Source organism: Trachymyrmex septentrionalis, unplaced genomic scaffold, assembly GCF_001594115.1.
Source record: "Trachymyrmex septentrionalis isolate Tsep2-gDNA-1 unplaced genomic scaffold, Tsep1.0 scaffold79, whole genome shotgun sequence".
NCBI classification, from domain to species: Eukaryota; Metazoa; Arthropoda; class Insecta; order Hymenoptera; family Formicidae; genus Trachymyrmex; species Trachymyrmex septentrionalis.
The window spans coordinates 1,316,864-1,335,655 of NW_017305977.1; the positions used below are offsets into that span (position 1 = coordinate 1,316,864).

Sequence of the window (18,792 nt, forward strand, 5' to 3'; positions counted from 1 at the left end):
CTCTAGTAAAGCCCGATGTCCATAAACATCGCATAAACGTTTGCATAAAGAAAATTATCCAATCACATTTTACGTGCGATATTTATTTTTATAAGAGAAATGCGATTGGATAATTTTCTGTATGAATATGTTTATACGGCTGTGCAAGTTTATGTGGATATACCATAAGCGGGGAGTACAGACTCTTGCATAACGTATAGCACACAATGCATAAGAAAATGAACCAATCAAAGTCGTTTATTTCTTTCCTTTCCATAAAATAAAGGACTCTGATAAATTTTTTTATGCCTCATGTTCTATATGCGTTATGCAAGAGTCTGTACTCCCTGCTTATGGTATATCCACACAAACTTGCATAGCCGCATAAACATATGCATACAGAAAATAATGTAATCACATTTCTCTTATAAAGTCGTACGTAAAATGTGATTGGATAATTTTCTTTATGCGACTATGCAAATTTGTTTGGATATACCCTTAGGCATCCCACACCCCCACTCCAAGCGCTCTTGCGCAACAGGAAGGAAAGTCCTTTCTTAAGGCGGATTCTACGCGCGACGATGCGCTTATCAACGATATCGCTTAGAATCCTTTTCATGTGGAGGCGGCATTACGCTATTATTACATCCAGGGTGAAGACGCTGAGCTAAGGTGAGGTAGCACGGACAAGCGACATGTTCCGGCAAATTCAAATTAGGATTATAATTGTAATATTTAGTTAGAGATAACGAAAATGAGTCCGTAGGCCGAGCGGAAACTTACGGAGTCCCTTCTCAATAATAATTGAAGCTTAGGTAATTTAGTTAATGTTAACTCGATGTTAACGTAATAGTCATGAACCATGAAAGTCAAAGTAACGTTAGGTTGATTGACGAAGTGGCAACATACTTTTAAATTTGTCGAGATGAAACTGATCAAGAAAATGATTAAGGGTATCGCGTCTGCTTTCCGCTGCCTCCTCCTCCTATCTCGGGTGACTTTGGGGCCCTCCTAGCTGCTCTCCAGGAAATATTCAACGCTTTCTTACGGGGGGACTTCCCCCTGCTTCTTAGCTCTCTCATCGGCTTTTTTAATAGATTTGGACCATTGAGAAATTTTTTTTAGCCTTTTTCCCCTATAGCGGAAGGCTTTTCTTTTCTTTCTAATACTCCCAGTCTTCCCACCCACTGACATTCCAAATTCTTTTATTATACGTACCCTGAAACACCTCGAAATTTGTATGTTTCGCTTTTAAACGTCCCAACCGGTTAATCAATCACAAGCAAAATTATAAAGCCCTCTCCATTCTGTCTTGGAATTGCTTTGTAAACTACCGCAGATTCAAAACTCATGCTGCGACTATGATATCATGTGTCTCCAAGAAACATTCCTTACTAAAAAATCTTTTCACTTAAAGCGTCATCACATTATCAGAAACAATATCCAATCCCGGTGACAGAGGCGTCTGCATAATTATCAAATTCACTATGTCGCCACTGACCTTCAATCATTTCAGCATCAGTCCATGGCATAATTATTCAAGTGAACAGCCTGCCCTGTGCAGTTATCAATGTATACAGATACTTTGGGCGAGCAACTCCGGAAAGTGTTTTTTATAATGTATTCAGCATTGCGGACTTGTATCCTCATTTTTCTAAGCGACTTCAACGTACACCATACATCTTGAAGCTGCACCTCCTCGGACGCTGCAGGCAACTTGCTACAAAGAGCTTGTTTATCCTCGGGTCTAACCATAATTGGAGATAATTCACCCACGCTTCTTCGCCGTCCGGACTCTTCTCCTGTGACCATTGTCCATGTACCTATTTTAGAATTTAACCTTAGGATAAGAAAGCGTTAGAAATACGAAATAAAAAGACTTTTTCTTTCTTTTCTTTATGTTTCACTTTTTGTAACCCTTGTCTATTTACCTACCCTGGACAAAGGTCACCCTTAGAATAAGAATAGAAATAAAACTTTCTAAAAACAGAAAGTATCTGTTTAACAATTCAATAATTCAAATTTTCTAGAAGTATTTCCGAAGCCTTAAAATAGAGAGCGCTTGGACTAAGTCAGTCAGTCCATTGAGTCCTGCGAGACCGGTCGTATAAAAATGAAAATTTGAATTTTTATTTTTATTTGAAAGAACGTTATTGCGAATCTTACAATTAATAAAATGAATTTTGTACAAGATCAAGAATAAAGAGTTTTTATTTGAAAGAACATTATTGCAAATCTTACAATTAATAACATGAATTTTGTACAAGATCAAGAATAAAGAGTTTTTATTTGAAAGAACATTATTGCGAATCTTACAATTAGTGGCGGCGATGCGGGATAATAAGTGCATAAACAACAGTAAAGTTTGAAATAATTTAACTTCGAGACGACATATACATACTAGTTACACTAGTATGTATATGTATTACTTCCGAGGAAGACTCGAAGATTATCTTACTCTATTGAACTCAACATCCAGACTGGATAATATTCAGACGTGAACAAATTACGGAAGGGTAAGATCAATTCCTTCCGATACCTCTTCTGATTCAAGTGCATTAATATATTAGAATAAAAAATCTTCGTAACTGCTCCAATGTCGCGCGCACAAAGCCCGTCTCGCGAACAAACACTTACTTTAAATATATTAGTAGAACAATTGTTAAAAGTTACGGACGCTGTGCAAGCGTTTAGAAATCAAATGAACAATTTGCAAATAAATCCATCCGGAAAGCGATTTCTGGAAGCAATATCAGCGACTGTTCAATCAGAGAATCCTGAGATTTTAATAAATACATATGATAAAGTAATAATGTATCTAATCCCGGAATTCGATGGACTCAACGTCGAATCTTTTATTGGACACATTCAAGTCGCAGTAAAGCGACTGATAATCATTCAACACGAACTACTTCTTTGCGGCATCATAGCGCAGAAACTCATAGAAAGAGCGAAGGACATAGTAAGAATCAACGCTACGCTAAATTCCACGGCTTTTCGAAAAATTGAGATATCTGTTCGGAAAAGCTCAAAATCTCACTGCACTGAAAGTACAAAGAGACACGTGTATCCAACGATATAATGAAAATATTGACGAATTCATAAATCGAATACACTTCCTCCGAATACACGATGACATTATCACCACAATTAATTCGCAAAGCAATGGAGTCGCGACCATCTGTATTCAAGAAGAACTTTGCCAACGGAAGTCCATTAAGATTTTCCGCCGTAATGTAAAATCAGAAATTGGAGATCATCTCTATTACTTCAAGCTGGACACTCTAAATCAAGCGTTTTTGACAGCAAGAGCTTTCGAAGGAGAACTCCAGTTAAGAAGACTACGCATACAATGCAATAAAGTCTGAAGGAAACCTATTCAAAAACTCCAGTCTCAACATCAAGAATGTTGCTTCTGTAAGAGGCGAGGACATGAGGAAAAAGAATGCAGAACCAAAACATTCCAGCAGCAACGAGGCCAACAAAATTTTCACGAGCGTCTTCTTCTCAATCGACCATCGGACCAAGCATCGCGTCCTTCACATGCAATCGATCGAGCCTCGGAGCAACATCAACGAAAGATTTACCAGAAACTTGGCGGAACTTACATCAGAGCACCCAGAGTTACCTTGAAAATATCAGGTTTTAAGCAAACAACTTTTTTAGTAATGTTATATCCCGATAAAACTCCCTACCTCTTTATTATTAAACAATTTATCTTATATGATTTATCTCTAGTACTTCTAGTTTAGGTTTAACCGTCTCCTTATAAAAGGACCTTCAGTTCCTTTTTTTTATCAACATTCCAACACAGCACATAACTCACGCTCGTAAACCTTATGCGTCACATAGACAAAAAATACCTAACCGACAATCTTTTCCGTTGAGAATCTTTATCCAGGAAAATGTTAAACAATAGTATATATGTAATAATTATGTAATAATTAAGTAATAATTAAGTAATAGTACATGGTAAAAATTAAGACCTTCCAACTGCGAGGATGAATATTTTATTTTCTCTTTTATTACGAAGTTATAACATATATTTTACGGTAGCAGTTTAAAATATGTATTATTAATATAACCTAAAGTATTATATAATCTAAAATATGTCATCACATTTCGCCTCGCATAAGGAAATTAGTTAAGTAAGAACGAACTTTTATAAATTATCAAATTCTCGTTGTTAAGATAAATTAGATTAGACTCGTAGTGCCGAGAGTGGGGCTTGCGCGAAGCCCTACTACCTTAAGGAAACAAGCATGGGCATAGGTTCTACCAAATTCCAGGAGTACTGATTGGTCCTGAAAGGACACTCCCATACTCATTTTTAAGTATAAAAGACGCTGCTAAGTCAGAAATTGTCAGTCTACATACGAGAGGAAAACCAAGAACAACTACTCTGGAAGTAGGTGAGACCTATCCCCGCGCTAACCTCCGAAACTTATACTTGTAATCCTTTTTCTATTATTAAACGACTATACTTAAACAAATTCGGCTGAAACCTAGATCTCTCCTCTACTTCGAGTTCATTAAGTCATAAGTATCTAAGAACGTTGTGACTGTCGCTGCCAATAGTGTGGCCCCCGTCTAATACTGTTCTGCGGAAAATTCGCTATTTTGAGAAATCGTTGTGACCAGTCGCTGCCAATAGCGTGGCCCCTCGTCTAATAACGGTTCTTCAAAAGAGAGTCAAAATCCGAAGGGTTGTCACGACTGTCGCTGCCAATAGCGTGGCCCCCGTCTAACGACAATTTTTCAGAACGACGATAATTCATTCGCGTTGTTTCCATGCCTACCAAAGGCGGACGTAGAGAAAGGGAGAAGAGATTGAGGTATCAAATTAAAACAGCTCTTGATTCAAATCACGATCCTTTCCCTTATTTCCAAAAATTAGCGCAGTTATTAGACCAAAAAGAACCGGTAATCTCACCTAACAAAAACGGATATTCCCTCCAACCGTTAGAGATCACTCCTCGATTTCCTGATTATCGTAACATCCGAAAAGGAGATCCACGTAAACTAGCTTACAAGCTCCGTGAGCTTTTCGGCACCGACTTCACGGATACCCTCCCGAGCAATCATCCTATTCTTCCCACCGAACAATCCTAATCGTACACTTGTTTTCCTAACCCCGGGGTAAATTGCTTTAATGCATTGACCCCAAAACTGGAAGTAAAGTATCGGGAAATAAAACCTCGATCCGGACGTAACAGTAAACACGGGCTCGGCTATATCTTTAATTCATGAAATGTTTATTGAAAATAAAAATTTATCCAAGGTAAATTCGATAATAGTATCCGGCGTCAAGGCATATTCTTTGAAAACTAAATACGGAGTAATTGTAGAAATGTTCGGAAGAAAATACGTATTTCACGTATTAGACGATTATTCGCCAGTTAAACATCAGGGCATAATAGACATCGATTTTCTTACAAGAAATAATTTCAATTTTTCAAATAAAAAGTTTAATTCTTGAGGGAAAGGAACTTAAAAGATGTGATAAAACATAAAATACATAAACAAAAAAGCTTATTTTATTGGACTCTTTTATAACTACGTTTATGCCGATTAGTGAGCTAGAATAAATGTAGCTAAAAGACTCGGGCAATATCAGTTATTAAAGCGAACGTATCCAAACTATAAAGTAGGAATAAAAGATAATTGTCTTACAAGTCTCCAATCAAGATTGGATTGGAATTGTGTCGAGAGAAGAACTTATATATATATATATGTATACAGGGTTGGCCATATTCGACGGAAAGATGTGGCAACACTGTAACTTTTGACAGAGATGTTAGATCGAGTAACGACGTAGCGCGTTTGAAGCGTCAGTCGAAGGAAATTTGTGCCATGGAACAGTACACGCCACGCGAACGCTCTCAGATTGTTGAAATTTACATTCAACAAAACAAGTCAATTGTTAAAACTCGCTGACCACCGCAAACTGGCCACCGCGTTCACCAGATTTAACGGCTCCAGACTTCTTTCTGTGGGGCTATTTGAAATCAAAGGTTTATGTCAACAAGCCAAGGACCCTAGACGAACTTAAGACCAACATCCGACAGGAAATAGCCGCCATATCGGCCGAAACATTGTTCAAAACGATGGAAAACGCTGCAAAACGGGCACTACTCGCCATGCAGGCTCAAGGCGATCATTTAAGAGATATCATATTCAACAAATAATGTACACAAATCTCCTTGAACCATATTAAATGGCTTTTACAATGAAAAGCAAAAAATGTGTTTTTTTTTTCCATGATTATATATATATATATAACAAAAAAACATCTTTCCGTCGAATATGGCCAACCCTGTATATACTCTGTTCTGACAAAATACCCCATCATGCGCGAATTCATCAAAATTTTATACTCCACCTAGAACCGGATTGTACAACAATTTCCGATACTGCAATCCTGACACTCAAAAATTTGCTCAAAGACAAAATTGAAGTTCATAAAACCATTCACTTAATAGATCCAAAGACTATTAATTACATTTATAAAGACATTTATAAAGCACCAACTAACCGACACACCATTGGATCCAATAAGAAAAATTTATATTAATCCTGAACACTTACAGACTTTGGGAAAAAGTTTAAATGAATTAAACAATTTAGCAAAATGCAGAACATAAAAGAACTACTATCTGGAGGGAGAGATTTATGTACTATCTTCACATGGCAAGATATATAGCCCTTGGCTCTGTCCTGTTTATATTTCTTTATAAGATCGATCTTTTCTCAAGTATACTTAATTTAGTTAAGCAATTATTCGGAAATGATTATAATCAATGTAGTTTTGGAAATCGTGTTCCAACACAACATTATACTGCTCGCGCCCCAACTACTAGCCATGAGTTAGACACGTTAGATTCAGAAGTACTAAGACATTTGATTAGAAATAAAATTTGAAGATACATCAAATTTTTATATAAGCAGGAAGGTGTGACCATTGTTCATATATCTATTTTAGAATTTAACCTTAGGATAAGAAAGCGTTAGAAATACGATCTCTTCTTTCTTTTCTTTCTGTTTCGCTTTTTGTAACCCTTGTCCCATTTACCTACGGAGGCCCCTTAGGATAAGAATAGAAATAAGACTTTCTAAAAACGGAAGATATCTGTTTAACAACTCAATAATTCGAATTTTTTAGAAATATTTCCAAAGCCTTAATAGAAAGCGCTTGGACTAAGTCAGTCAATCCATTGAGTCCTGCGAGACCGGTCGCATCTAAAAATAAAAATTGTTTTTATTTGAAAGAACATTATTGCCAATTTTACAATTAACAAAGTGAATTTTGTACAAGATCAAGAATAAAAGAATAAAAGAATAAAAGAATTTTTATTTGAAAGAACATTTTATTGCGAATCTTACACTCCGTCTGTCATTGACTTGAGAATTGTCTCTAATAATTTGATCCCCTGGTGCCAGACCACGACTGGCCGCAATACTTGGGGCAGTGACCATTTCCCCATTGAACTAAAGCTGGGGATGTATCTTTTTGCCCTGCCACAAATTCCTCTACAAGCTCAAATTCAGCAAAGATCAGGACGCTGCACTTTATCATCGTCTACTAAACAGTCCTTATGGGAGCGCGACAGGCCGTGATGAGGGGCCCTCCGCAGTCGCACTTTACAATCAATGGTATGACGACGTCAAGAATGCAATATCTGATACTCTCTCTCTCGGCCATGCAACGCCAAGATCTTCTCCATTACGTGCGTGGGAAACCGCTGATGAAATAATGAGACCACTCGAACTGTCGAACAGAGAGCCGCCATGGCAGCTTTCAATCATCCTCCTAATAAGGATATTTATCTCAACAAGAGAATAGCTGCTCAATGTACCAGGACACTCAAATCAATCAAAAAAGATGGAAAAAACTTTATAATAGCTTTGATAGGAATACACCCATCACTAGGGTTTGGGGGCTCATCAAGGCCTTTAAAAACGCGATCTCTACTCTGCGAATTTCAATTAAAGTCGCAACTCCGACCATTTCAACGAAAATTAAATAAGCTATGTCCACCAACTTGCAAGCCTGGTGTTTATGGACTCGCTCGAGGCCATGATGGAGGTGGACTCGGGCCGCGCCACCCATACGTTCTTGGACGAGCCTATTCAAAAAAAGGAGTTCTTCGCCGCTATGTCAAGCTTAAAGAACAATTCAGCTCCCGGATTAGACCAATTTGACTGTCAGCTTATTAAAAACTTGCCGCCAAATCACAGCGACCACCTTTTGGCCATCCTCAATGATCTTTTCGTGGAAGGTGACTTCCAGGAAAGCTGGCGATCAATCTCTTATAATTTTTATCTCCAACCAGTAAGGAGGAGCCCCATCTCACTTATCTCTTGCCTATTAAAAACCTTGGAAAAAGTCATCTACTTTTAACTAAGGTGGCTCATCGAATCAGAGCGCATTCTACCTCGTTTCCAGTTGGGTTTTAGACCGGGACGCTCTTGTACCGACAATCTAGTCACATTAAATACATATTTATCCCGGCTTCGCGGAAAAAAAGAGCACTTTCCTCGTATTCACTTTCCTCGACATCACAGGAGCCTTCGACAATGTGATTCTGTCAATCCTCCTTGATGATTTGATGTGTATGGGGATTTCGGCCCAAGTTAGATTTATCGGCAATCTAATATATAAACGCCACATCTTTGCGTTCAGTAGAGGACGGCTTACTAATCCTTCAAAGGCACCCTCCCCCCTCCCCAGGGTTCTGCGTTAAGCAGAATTCCACCTGGACTCTAAGGTTAATAAGAACATGAAATTTTCGTATAGCAAGCGCATGTCAAAGGGCAGCTTTATGCAGAGTATTATTCAAGCCCTGCCGTTAATCCCTGGTATTCTCAAAAATCGCTTAAAAGAGAGGAAATTGTCATGATCAATCGCATAAGATCCAATCACTATAATCTCCAATACAGTCTCTATAGAAAGAACATTCAACAACAATTTTTCTCTTAGGCAATTAATTGATGCTTCAACTCGCTTAACATGTAATTCGGCAACCACCTTGGATCTTATTTTTGTTTCGTCGAGCATTAATTTGATTGAATGCATAGTTAGCGATGCGATCAGTGTGAGTGACCATCTTACCATCCATGCAACGCTGGCTATTCCACGACCACATCGGTCTGATCGTGTGTTTCGCGTGACATTCATGCAATCAGGCCTGAAGACATCGAGTATGAGCTAGAGCTGATAGACTGGTCTCCTTTATATGCGGCGTCGCATGATGAGATGGTCTCTTACTTTACGGCAATTTCTCTCTTACTGCAATTTTTGACCGACTCGCCCCGATTACTTGTAGGCGTATTTCTTGTTCCCCCCGCGCCGTGCCTGAATAGTGCAGTTCGACGGTTCATTGAACTGAAGAGATATGAGATTCTTAGATTCAGACGATCTCAGTCTCCTGCGGACTAGCAGTGCTATAAGGGTTTGCTGAACGACGTGAATATTGTTCGTCGTGAGAAAAAAGTCCTTTCTCTCTACCTCCCTTACAACTGGATTCCTCGCTCCTATTCTGGAAAAATCTCCGTGCCCTTGGCGGTGCACAATCCTCCTCTGCTTCTATACCTTTGCACCTCAGAAATCCTTCCCTCCTGAATAATCATTTTCTCAATATTCTACCTTCTTCGTCTTATTCCTCTAACTCTTTTACTCACTCTCTTTCCTCCTCTCCTCACGTTTCCTCGACCTTCAATTTTGTTCCAATCACTCCCAGTGATCTTTACAATATTTTTAAACGCATTTGCCTAACTTCCGCTGGGCCTCTTGATCTTTCCGGTTGCATACTCCTACTGTGCCTTCCTCAATGTTTTGATCCTCTTCTCTACATGTTAAATTTTTCTCTCTCTCACAGTACCTTTCTCTCCTCCTGGAAACACTCAATTGTTCTTCCCATTAAAACTAATAACCCCTCTTCTCCTTTATCTTGTCGCCCTATCTCGCTCCCCCCTTTCCTCTCAAAGCTGTTTGAGTATATCTGCTTCTCACAGCTTAATGCTTTTGTCTCCAATTTTAATATTCTTCCCTCCTGTCAGTCTGGTTTTCGTTGATCTCACAGCACGATGACGGAATTGCTTCACATCTCTGATGTCGTGCTTCGTAATTTCGATAATTGTCGTCTTACTTCCATCATTACGCTGGACTTCATAAAGGACTATCATGATTTACTTTTAGTTAAACTGAAGTTATACGGTCTTTCCCATCCTGCTCTCTCGTTAATCTGCTCGTTCCTTACAAACAGCAAATCGTATATAATCCTTTTCCTCTTTTTTCATTTACTCATGCCGTTCTTTCAGGTGTTCCCTAGGATTCCATTCTAGAACCTTTTTAATATTTTTGTTTGTGATTTGTCTAATGTTTCTCTGTCCTCCGAGCTCTTCATGTATGCAGATGACGTCATTCTTCTCAAATCCTTTCACCCATTTGATGTTTTAGCAATCTGTTCTGCTTTGAATACAGATTTAAAATCTATCGCCAAATGATCCACTAATAATGCCCTGCATCTAAATCCTTCTAAATCATCCTTACTAATTGTTCCTCAACATTGTTATCCCGTATTCAGTCCTTTGACATTTCTCTTAATTCTATTCCAATTCCTTGCTCCTCTTCTATTAAGATTCGTGTCCATGTTGACTCTTCATGGTCATTCGAGTCACACGCTGTCAAGTATCAAGCTGCTTATGCTTGTTTACGTCTTCTTTATCCCTTCCTTTCCTGCTCTCAAAAACTCCTCACTTCTCAATTACTTGTTATTTCCCTATTTATGATTACGCTGATGTCATCTACGTTCCTGCTCTTAACCAACATCTGCTAAATCGTGTACAGCGTATCCAAAATTCTTGTCTCCGCTTCTCCTATTGTGTTCGTAAATATGACCATATAAATATCTCCGTATTATCAGAGATCTGGCTTAAAATTTGGCAACATTTTATTCTCCACCTGTGCTGTCTTGTATTTTTCCTCCTTCGCTCCAATGTATCTTCTCCTCTGTATCTGCGACGTTTCCTTCAAACTCTGAGCATCATTCCTCTTTTAACCAGATACCAAGATTACTTATCCTTCCCCATATATCGGTCCACTAAGTTCCGTGCCGCTTTCTCCTACATCTCTGTCAAACATTTTAATTCCCTTCCTGATTCCCAATAAAAAACGTCTGCTTTTCTATCCTCCTTTCGTTCCGCTGCCTCGCGTTTCATTGCGTCACTTGTAGTATTTAAATGAGACTGATGTAATTAATGTGTTTGCGGGTGTATGCGCGTGTGTGTGTATGTAAGTAAATGTATGTGCATGTGTATGTGTATGTGTATAATTTCAGCTATTAATTTACCTCTTATTCTGGTTTTGTTATTGGTAAAGTTTGTAACAGCAATTTGCTGACGCCTAATCATTTGCAAGTTACAATTATCTATTGTATTTATGTTTATGTTAACTATAGTCTATTGTATTATACTTTATGTCTATTACTCTATTAATATGTAATCTTTTTCATATAGCTTTGCAATAAACTAAATTAAATTAAATTAAACATTGTAAGCTCTCAGGTCTGTCCTTACGAAGATCCCCGTCAGAATATTGATCACGTAATATTCTATTGTCAACAGACTAGTCTTAGCTGACAAAATCGTTAACTATCTTCGTAATAAATTCTTCGAATCCAACAATGATATTTTTTCATGCCTTTCATGATTAATCCTACTCCAAAACTATGCCGACTCTTATTGGCTTTCCTCCGGTCTGCGAATATACAAATATAGCTAGACCACTCACTCACCGGTGCCCCTCCTTCGAGAGTGTGCGCGGAGCGTGCTCTATTCCTTGAGATTCTATCACCTCTACTACCGTCACTACATTAGATACTGGCCGTATCGTGGCGTGTCACCGCGGGAGCCATTAACGAGGAAGAAGGCGGCACAAATCGACAAAAATGTCTTTCTATTTTGTATTCTCTGAATGTCAAACAAAATAGAATAACGTTTCAACTTGTATAAAAAATGGAAACATAATCATTAAATTATGGAGAAAAATTTACAAAATTCTTAGCCTATATAGCTACGCCATTATTATAGAGCTGATGTGAATAAATATTTTACATTTACAATAAGGACACACGCGCGCATGTATACACATAAGTGAGCGCTCGCACAACATACCACTTAAGTAACATCTTTCAAAAAAGCGTGTAATACAGTCTGATAAAAATGTACATTTTTCTCTTTTATCAATTGCTATCACTTTCCGATAATTCTGCATGTTCCTTAACTTTTCGTATTTTGTATTTTACCTTTCTCGTTTTGCTTAAGCCTTGTTTTGATTTCCTAAATATTTCTATAGCGTGCAATTTCCTTTCTAATGCGCTTTTCTTATCTTTCTCTCGTTGCGGTATATATTCCTTGTATTTCTCTTTATCAATGATTTGAGTAGGTCTCTCTCTTTCATGAATAGCATTTTTAATCTTATCAGTCGGTGTCTCAAGTTCAGTAAATTCAAATTCTGAATTCTTTTCTTTATTCGATTTTTGGACAGCATCATCTTTTTTACTTTTCTTAAATCGTTTGCCATTTATATTGCTATCCGTCTCTACATCGTCACTATTCAATCTGTGTAAAGCCTTCTGTACTCTTTTACTTAAGCTTGATTCAATCGAGCACGGAGACGCTTTCGCTTTCAAGTACATATCTAATAACTTTTGATTCTTGTTTTCTTTCATTCTCCTCAATACCGGTATCATTATATTATCGAACTTGTCCTTTGTCCATCCAAATTTCTGCCTGGCATAGTCGCAGAGAAGTACAAAGTTCGGCTTGTCCCAGGTAAAAGTTTCTTTCGACTCGTCAACCGTAGGAAAAAGATACGCTTGGACAACTGCTTGATTTGGGAAATCTGTCAAGTAATTAGTTATTCATAATCACTTATTCTACTTACAATTAGTTTTACTCATCCTTATCAGTCTAGGTGAAATTACCGCTTACCTTTGTTCAATTTCAGGCTTTGCAATTTATTGCGTAAGCCTGTTTTCCCAGGAGCAACAAACATTCCCTTCTTTATCCATGAACAAAAATTATGTAACCCATGTAATACGTTATCTCCATCGGCAGGAAACGCAGCTAATATTTCTAGCGCAGTAACTGGTCCAACGCCAGTCACTCCCGTGGTATAATCACTACCAACCAAAAGGGCCAATTGTATCAATTGATTGCGGTTAAGTTCTGTAATATATAATTATTTTGTTGTTAGATCTATAATAATTAATTTATTCACAGAAATAACTCATATATATATATATATATATATATATATATATATTAATTAGTATTATATTATTACTATTTTAGCTTAAGATAACAATGAGAATCTACCAGTACTTACTAAAATGATGTTGAATATCACAGGCACGAAATCGCAACATTCTTTTGTTGTGATTGAAAAAATTCTTATATACGCATTGACCTCCAAAAAGCCAGATATCGGAATCATCTGTAATTGTGCCGTCGATTAGTTTAATCTGTTCCAAATATGCACACTGTGCTTCCGCTTCCATGGGAGCTATTATGTATGGTATTCCGAATAAACGTAATAGATCCTATAAACGAATATAATATAACAAAACATACATAGCTACCTATACACTTTCGAGCATACCTGTGCATCGGTTTTTATTTGCTCAGAAATATTAGTAGCTTGTCTCTCGAATTTGTTAATGTCTCTCGCAAGTTCTTCCTGCTGATCTTCTAATTGTCCCTGTAATTACATAATCATATCAGATAAATAAATACAAATGCAATAAAATTATTGTCCATCCATTTATAGAAATAATGTTAAGCTTACTTCCAATTCTATCAAATCTTCTTTATTAGTAGGTAACACTTGTGGTTTTTTCTGTATACATTCATCTAAAAGATTATCGTGAGTAGGCGTATCCGTACTATGTTCGATCGACTTACTCGAGTTTTCGCTGTCACATATTATGTTTTCGTCATCCAGTATATTCTTGTTTAATTCAATATTTTTTGGCAATTTAGTTTTCGTTTTTTCCCTGATTGATTCTTCATGTATAGAATCTAAGATAAGATTATCTTCACTACTGTTTTCAGAAATTAATTGTGTTTGCTGTTCTTCATTTATCATATCAACAAGTTGTTCTCGCTCTGGATTCACTGATATAACTTTCTCTTTATTCACTTTTCTAAATATATCAGCAAATATATCATCTTCTAATTTTTTATCAATTTTGAAAGTTATCTCGATATCTTTTTTCTTCGTAGTATTTCTTGAAATATTCATATCATGTATCGGAACATCTTGAATTTCAATGAAATCGTCGGAATCGGATTCAGATATATCTATTCGTATTACATCGTTAGATTTTGGGGCAAGAGAATGTTTGTCAGATATTATTCCTTTGTCCAAACTTGAAACATCAGATGTAATAGTAATATTTGAAGTCTTGACATTATTATTCTCCAATGGTTTAACTTGAGTGAGATTATCCGATTCTGGACTACTTGAAATTAATTCATCGGCCATATTCTCTTTAGGTATGCATGCGTCTTTCATACTTTGTGATTCTACGGATTTCAAAACTTGCTCATAATTTTCAGGAAATGTTAATATCGATTTATCATCTGGCTTTACTAATTCTGGATAAATATCTCTTTTTATGGTATCTTTAATGTTTTTGCTTACCGTCTTGCGATTTTCATCCTTATTATGTTTAATAAGTTGCACAATTTGATTCTGGGACAAACCGCTATATTCTAACATGTATGTTAATGCAGGATTTATCATATTTTTCTCCATTAATGTCAATGATTCGTTTATATCATTTTCAGATTCCCAATCACTATCAAATGTGTATTCATTTATGTTTTCTACAATGGATAGAGCATTATCATAGATTGATACATTGTTCTCACTATCGGAATCGTTTAATTCATACTCATTAATATTTTCTACGATTGACATAGGATTACTTGGACCAGCAACAGGTTCAATTTCTTCATTTACAGTCTGTAATGTATCACTTTTGTTCGGCTCTGTTTCGTTTGTAACAGATTTTTTTGCTAACGCGTTTTTGTCTGCATGAAATAATGTAAAATTCATTATTAAATAGATCACGATGTATAACCAGAAACAATTAATGATATTTCAACATTCATTGCACGTACCATTCATATAAATCAATCTGGTTGTGCTATCCATGGCTACTCGAAAAGCTGCGTCTCTACTCTTTGTATCAACACCTTGTTCAGTCAGTAACTTGTCCAACTCTTCCAATGTAAGTGTCTTTCCACCCATTTCCTTTTCAGCGGATTCTAAAGATGTTTGCACATGTCTACGTTTAAGTAAACGTTTCAACTGGAAGCCTGAGAACTCTTGTGATTCCTACATCAAACATGATATACATATGTACTCCCACACACATACACATCTCACAATTTGTGATCGAAATTTTAACATATTCCTAAGTTAAAAATAAGACAAAAATCCTAACACCAAAGTCGAGGCTATAATAGTTTTTAAATTAATTAGTAATATATATTTATTATTTTTAATATCCTGTAATATTTTTGTGTTATGTACGCGTCGCATATGTAATTATTTTCTATGTTTAAACATGATTAGTGAGAAATATTTCAACATTATTGTATACATTATTCAATTTCACATGGGTTGAAAATAGGCTCGACATTTTGGTATTAGGATTTTTGTCTTATTTTTAAGTCAGAAATATGTTATTAAAATTTCAGTCACGAATTGTGGGATACTTTGCATATATACAGTGTTTAGATATTGTTTTACATTTGTACATACTTGAGGCATTTCATATAAACGACCCCAGGAATTTTGTTTTCTCGTTTCTTTAAGGTCTGTGAGTATGTCATAACGGACATCTGCAGGTAATGCTTTAAATTCGTTACTGGTTACGTCAACATTATGTATGTTTCCCATCCATTTGGATTGTTTTCGTGGACTTAGTTCGACAGGGGAATCGGAATCCTCTTCGTCGACAGGGGGATCGTCATCAACGTAACTTTGCGAGTTGCTAATACTAGGCATATCAGGTAGAACAAACATATCTTCGTTGGTTTGCGTATTTATTTGTATCGCTTTACTAGTTTGATCCTTGGAATCTTTATTAAGAACAGTTTTTACAACTCTGTGCTTTATCAAGTTATTAATCAAATCCGCCTTCATTTTCTGCGCCTTACTCATGGCAATAGATTTCTGCTTCCTGCGCGAGGCCTGCAAACACAAAAGAATGAGAAGGCTCTTTTCTCACTACCTGGTTCCCACGGTGAGCTAATTAAGTACGAACAATATTATAATCAAGATAGAAGAATAGTTTAGTTTGTACGTAAATGCATAGTGCAAAAGTTTAAAATTTCATACAATGAATCGTATCTTCTTTGCATTAAATACATGAGTTAGAGGTCACTAATTATTTGTTAATTAATTTGTAATCAATTGAAAAAGATATAATCTATCGCGTATTTACAATTGTACTTTTCTTGAGCATGGGTACTCCTCCATCAAAGACAAAAACGGGCTTAATTTTGTAATACAGAAGTTTGCATATCCTAGTGAATAATCCAAGCAAATGAGCGTTAGGTCTAGAAACTCCATGACAATCTTGGTATCCTTGCAACACTTGATATATCCATATCGATATATCTGTAAGAGATACATCACATCATCATAAAGTTTGCCATTTTATATTATAATATAATCAAAATATAATTAAATATAATTAAAATTATATTTAAGCTTTTGTGATAAGACTTATTATACACATATGTGTGCGTGCGCGTACGCACATACGCATACACACACATACACACACGCGCACGCGTTTTTGACTAGTTCAAGGTGTATTTCTTTCAAATAAACAGATTATTACTACACGTTTAAATTTTTTTATTTTGGAAACAGCTGTTTAAGACACATGTTTATATGGATTTTTGCCCTTGAAATAAACCAAAGAATCGCTCTATTGAATATGGCAATATACTTAACTAACAATTTGTGTGTGTGTGTGTGTGTGTGTAATACACACACACACACACACACACACACACACACACACACACACACATATATATATCAATACTGACCGATTGCTAAGACCTTGCCCTCGAGGCTTTCTAAGGGTACCGACTTTCCGGATGCTTCGAGCAACTTCCACAAGCCGTGTACTCCCATTATGTCATAGATTGCGATGATAGGGAAACATACGCATGTGTGTCACACTAAAAGATATGCGAACGTTTTCCTGATACATTTTTCTTCCATTATCTAAAAAAATTTCAACTGTTATCATCTTCAATTATTAACCTGAAAATACACGCGATTAACCCATTACTCATATCTAACTCGTACGTACACACTTACATGATTAATGTCATCCACAAGAGTATAAAAATCCACACACGCGTGAAAGCACGCGTTTAATATTTTAGCGTCTGCAGGCGTTCAGTGGAGTCGACTTAGGTCGGTGAACGCCGAACCGGCCGGACAATTCACATAGTTCGCACCGTTCGCAGTTTGTTCGCAGTCAGCTACAATCAGCTGACAAAGGAAGCAAACAGTAAACGCTCGTTAGTCGCGCAGTGGCAGTAATACGTACTACGCAGTTGCATTTGACTCTACTTGACTGATCTTGCCGCGGTATTTGAGCCTATTTTTTTTTCTTTTTCCACAGAGACGCGAATAATTAATTTACATAAAAAACAAAAAATATCTCTCTGTTGACGATCGGAGACGAAAAAATGCATGCGTTGTTTATTAGCACACTTTTCAAGTATATACAGTGGGTTTTGAACTCAACCCAGTTAGGTTAATCCATTGGTCTGTTTTCTGTTCCAGCACTAGACTGTTCTCTCTCTTTCTCGCTTTAAACAAATATCAGCGGATTGCTACAAAACGTATATCTATCTCAGTTTAAGTTCCAAAAGTGTACACTAGTTCAGCCACAGAAAACAGACCTGTTTGGATACCCGAAAATATCGTACCAATGGACCTTGTCCAATCAGAAATTAAAATAAAGCATGTGACGTCGTCGATCCAACCCGGGTTAGGTTAAAACTTCAAAGCCACTGCACTCGAAAACGCTAGATATATATATATATATATGATGCGCGTCTATCAGACGTATGTATCTATAATCCATATTACGCGACGCATTCGAGCGTTTCAAAGTCAGCTAATTCAAGTTTATAAATTATGCGCCGTTGTTTCTGCATCTCTATTTATTCCTTAGAGGCAACGATAATAATTAGAATCGCGCAATAATTACAATAGTAGATCGTATCGAGATCACGCTCGCGGTATAATTTTCATGCCGGTATCTTCGCGCCTCCACAGAAAGAAGCGTGGGAATCGGGTTTTGTAAAAACTTGATTTGCGGCACGGACAGCGCGTCGTCATATCACACGTACAAGACGATATAAGACGTTATACGATAAGAAGTTACGTTCGTCGAAACAGCCGAAAGGAGTAAAAATAAAGAAAAGAATGGACACATCGCGCCCATATATAACATGTTGCACAAGTCAATAATTAGGGAGCACCATTTAGCATGATTTAGCGATTTTATTCCTATTACACATCTACCTATGTATACTTTATGTCGCAGCGTTTAACGCACAGATATATATTTAATTTCTATATAACGGGTGAAAACTTTTCTTTGTTTATTATTATAGTTGACTATTATCGATACATATACTTGCGTTATTTCGAAATTGTTTACGTGTTGACCTGCAAATTATATATATATATATATATATATA

The 18,792-nt window shown here is 36.7% G+C and overlaps 1 protein-coding gene and 1 pseudogene across 1 annotated transcript; one reads left to right on the forward strand and one right to left on the reverse strand.

Moving 5' to 3' along the window:
- Window positions 1-5,689: 5,689 nt before the first annotated feature.
- Window positions 5,690-6,230, forward strand: LOC108754303 (annotated as a pseudogene).
- Window positions 6,231-11,642: 5,412 nt separating this feature from the next.
- LOC108754330 (DNA repair protein complementing XP-G cells homolog) lies at window positions 11,643-17,542 on the reverse strand. The gene is made up of 10 exons (XM_018496558.1): window positions 17,393-17,542; window positions 17,116-17,296; window positions 16,500-16,675; window positions 15,815-16,246; window positions 15,169-15,385; window positions 13,829-15,078; window positions 13,643-13,741; window positions 13,370-13,583; window positions 12,973-13,209; window positions 11,643-12,883 (listed from the first exon to the last, which is right to left on the reverse strand). The coding sequence occupies exons 2-10, from the start codon at window positions 17,201-17,203 to the stop codon at window positions 12,222-12,224; spliced, it is 3,375 nt and encodes a 1,124-aa protein (XP_018352060.1). The 5' UTR covers window positions 17,204-17,296; window positions 17,393-17,542; the 3' UTR covers window positions 11,643-12,221.
- Window positions 17,543-18,792: the final 1,250 nt, after the last annotated feature.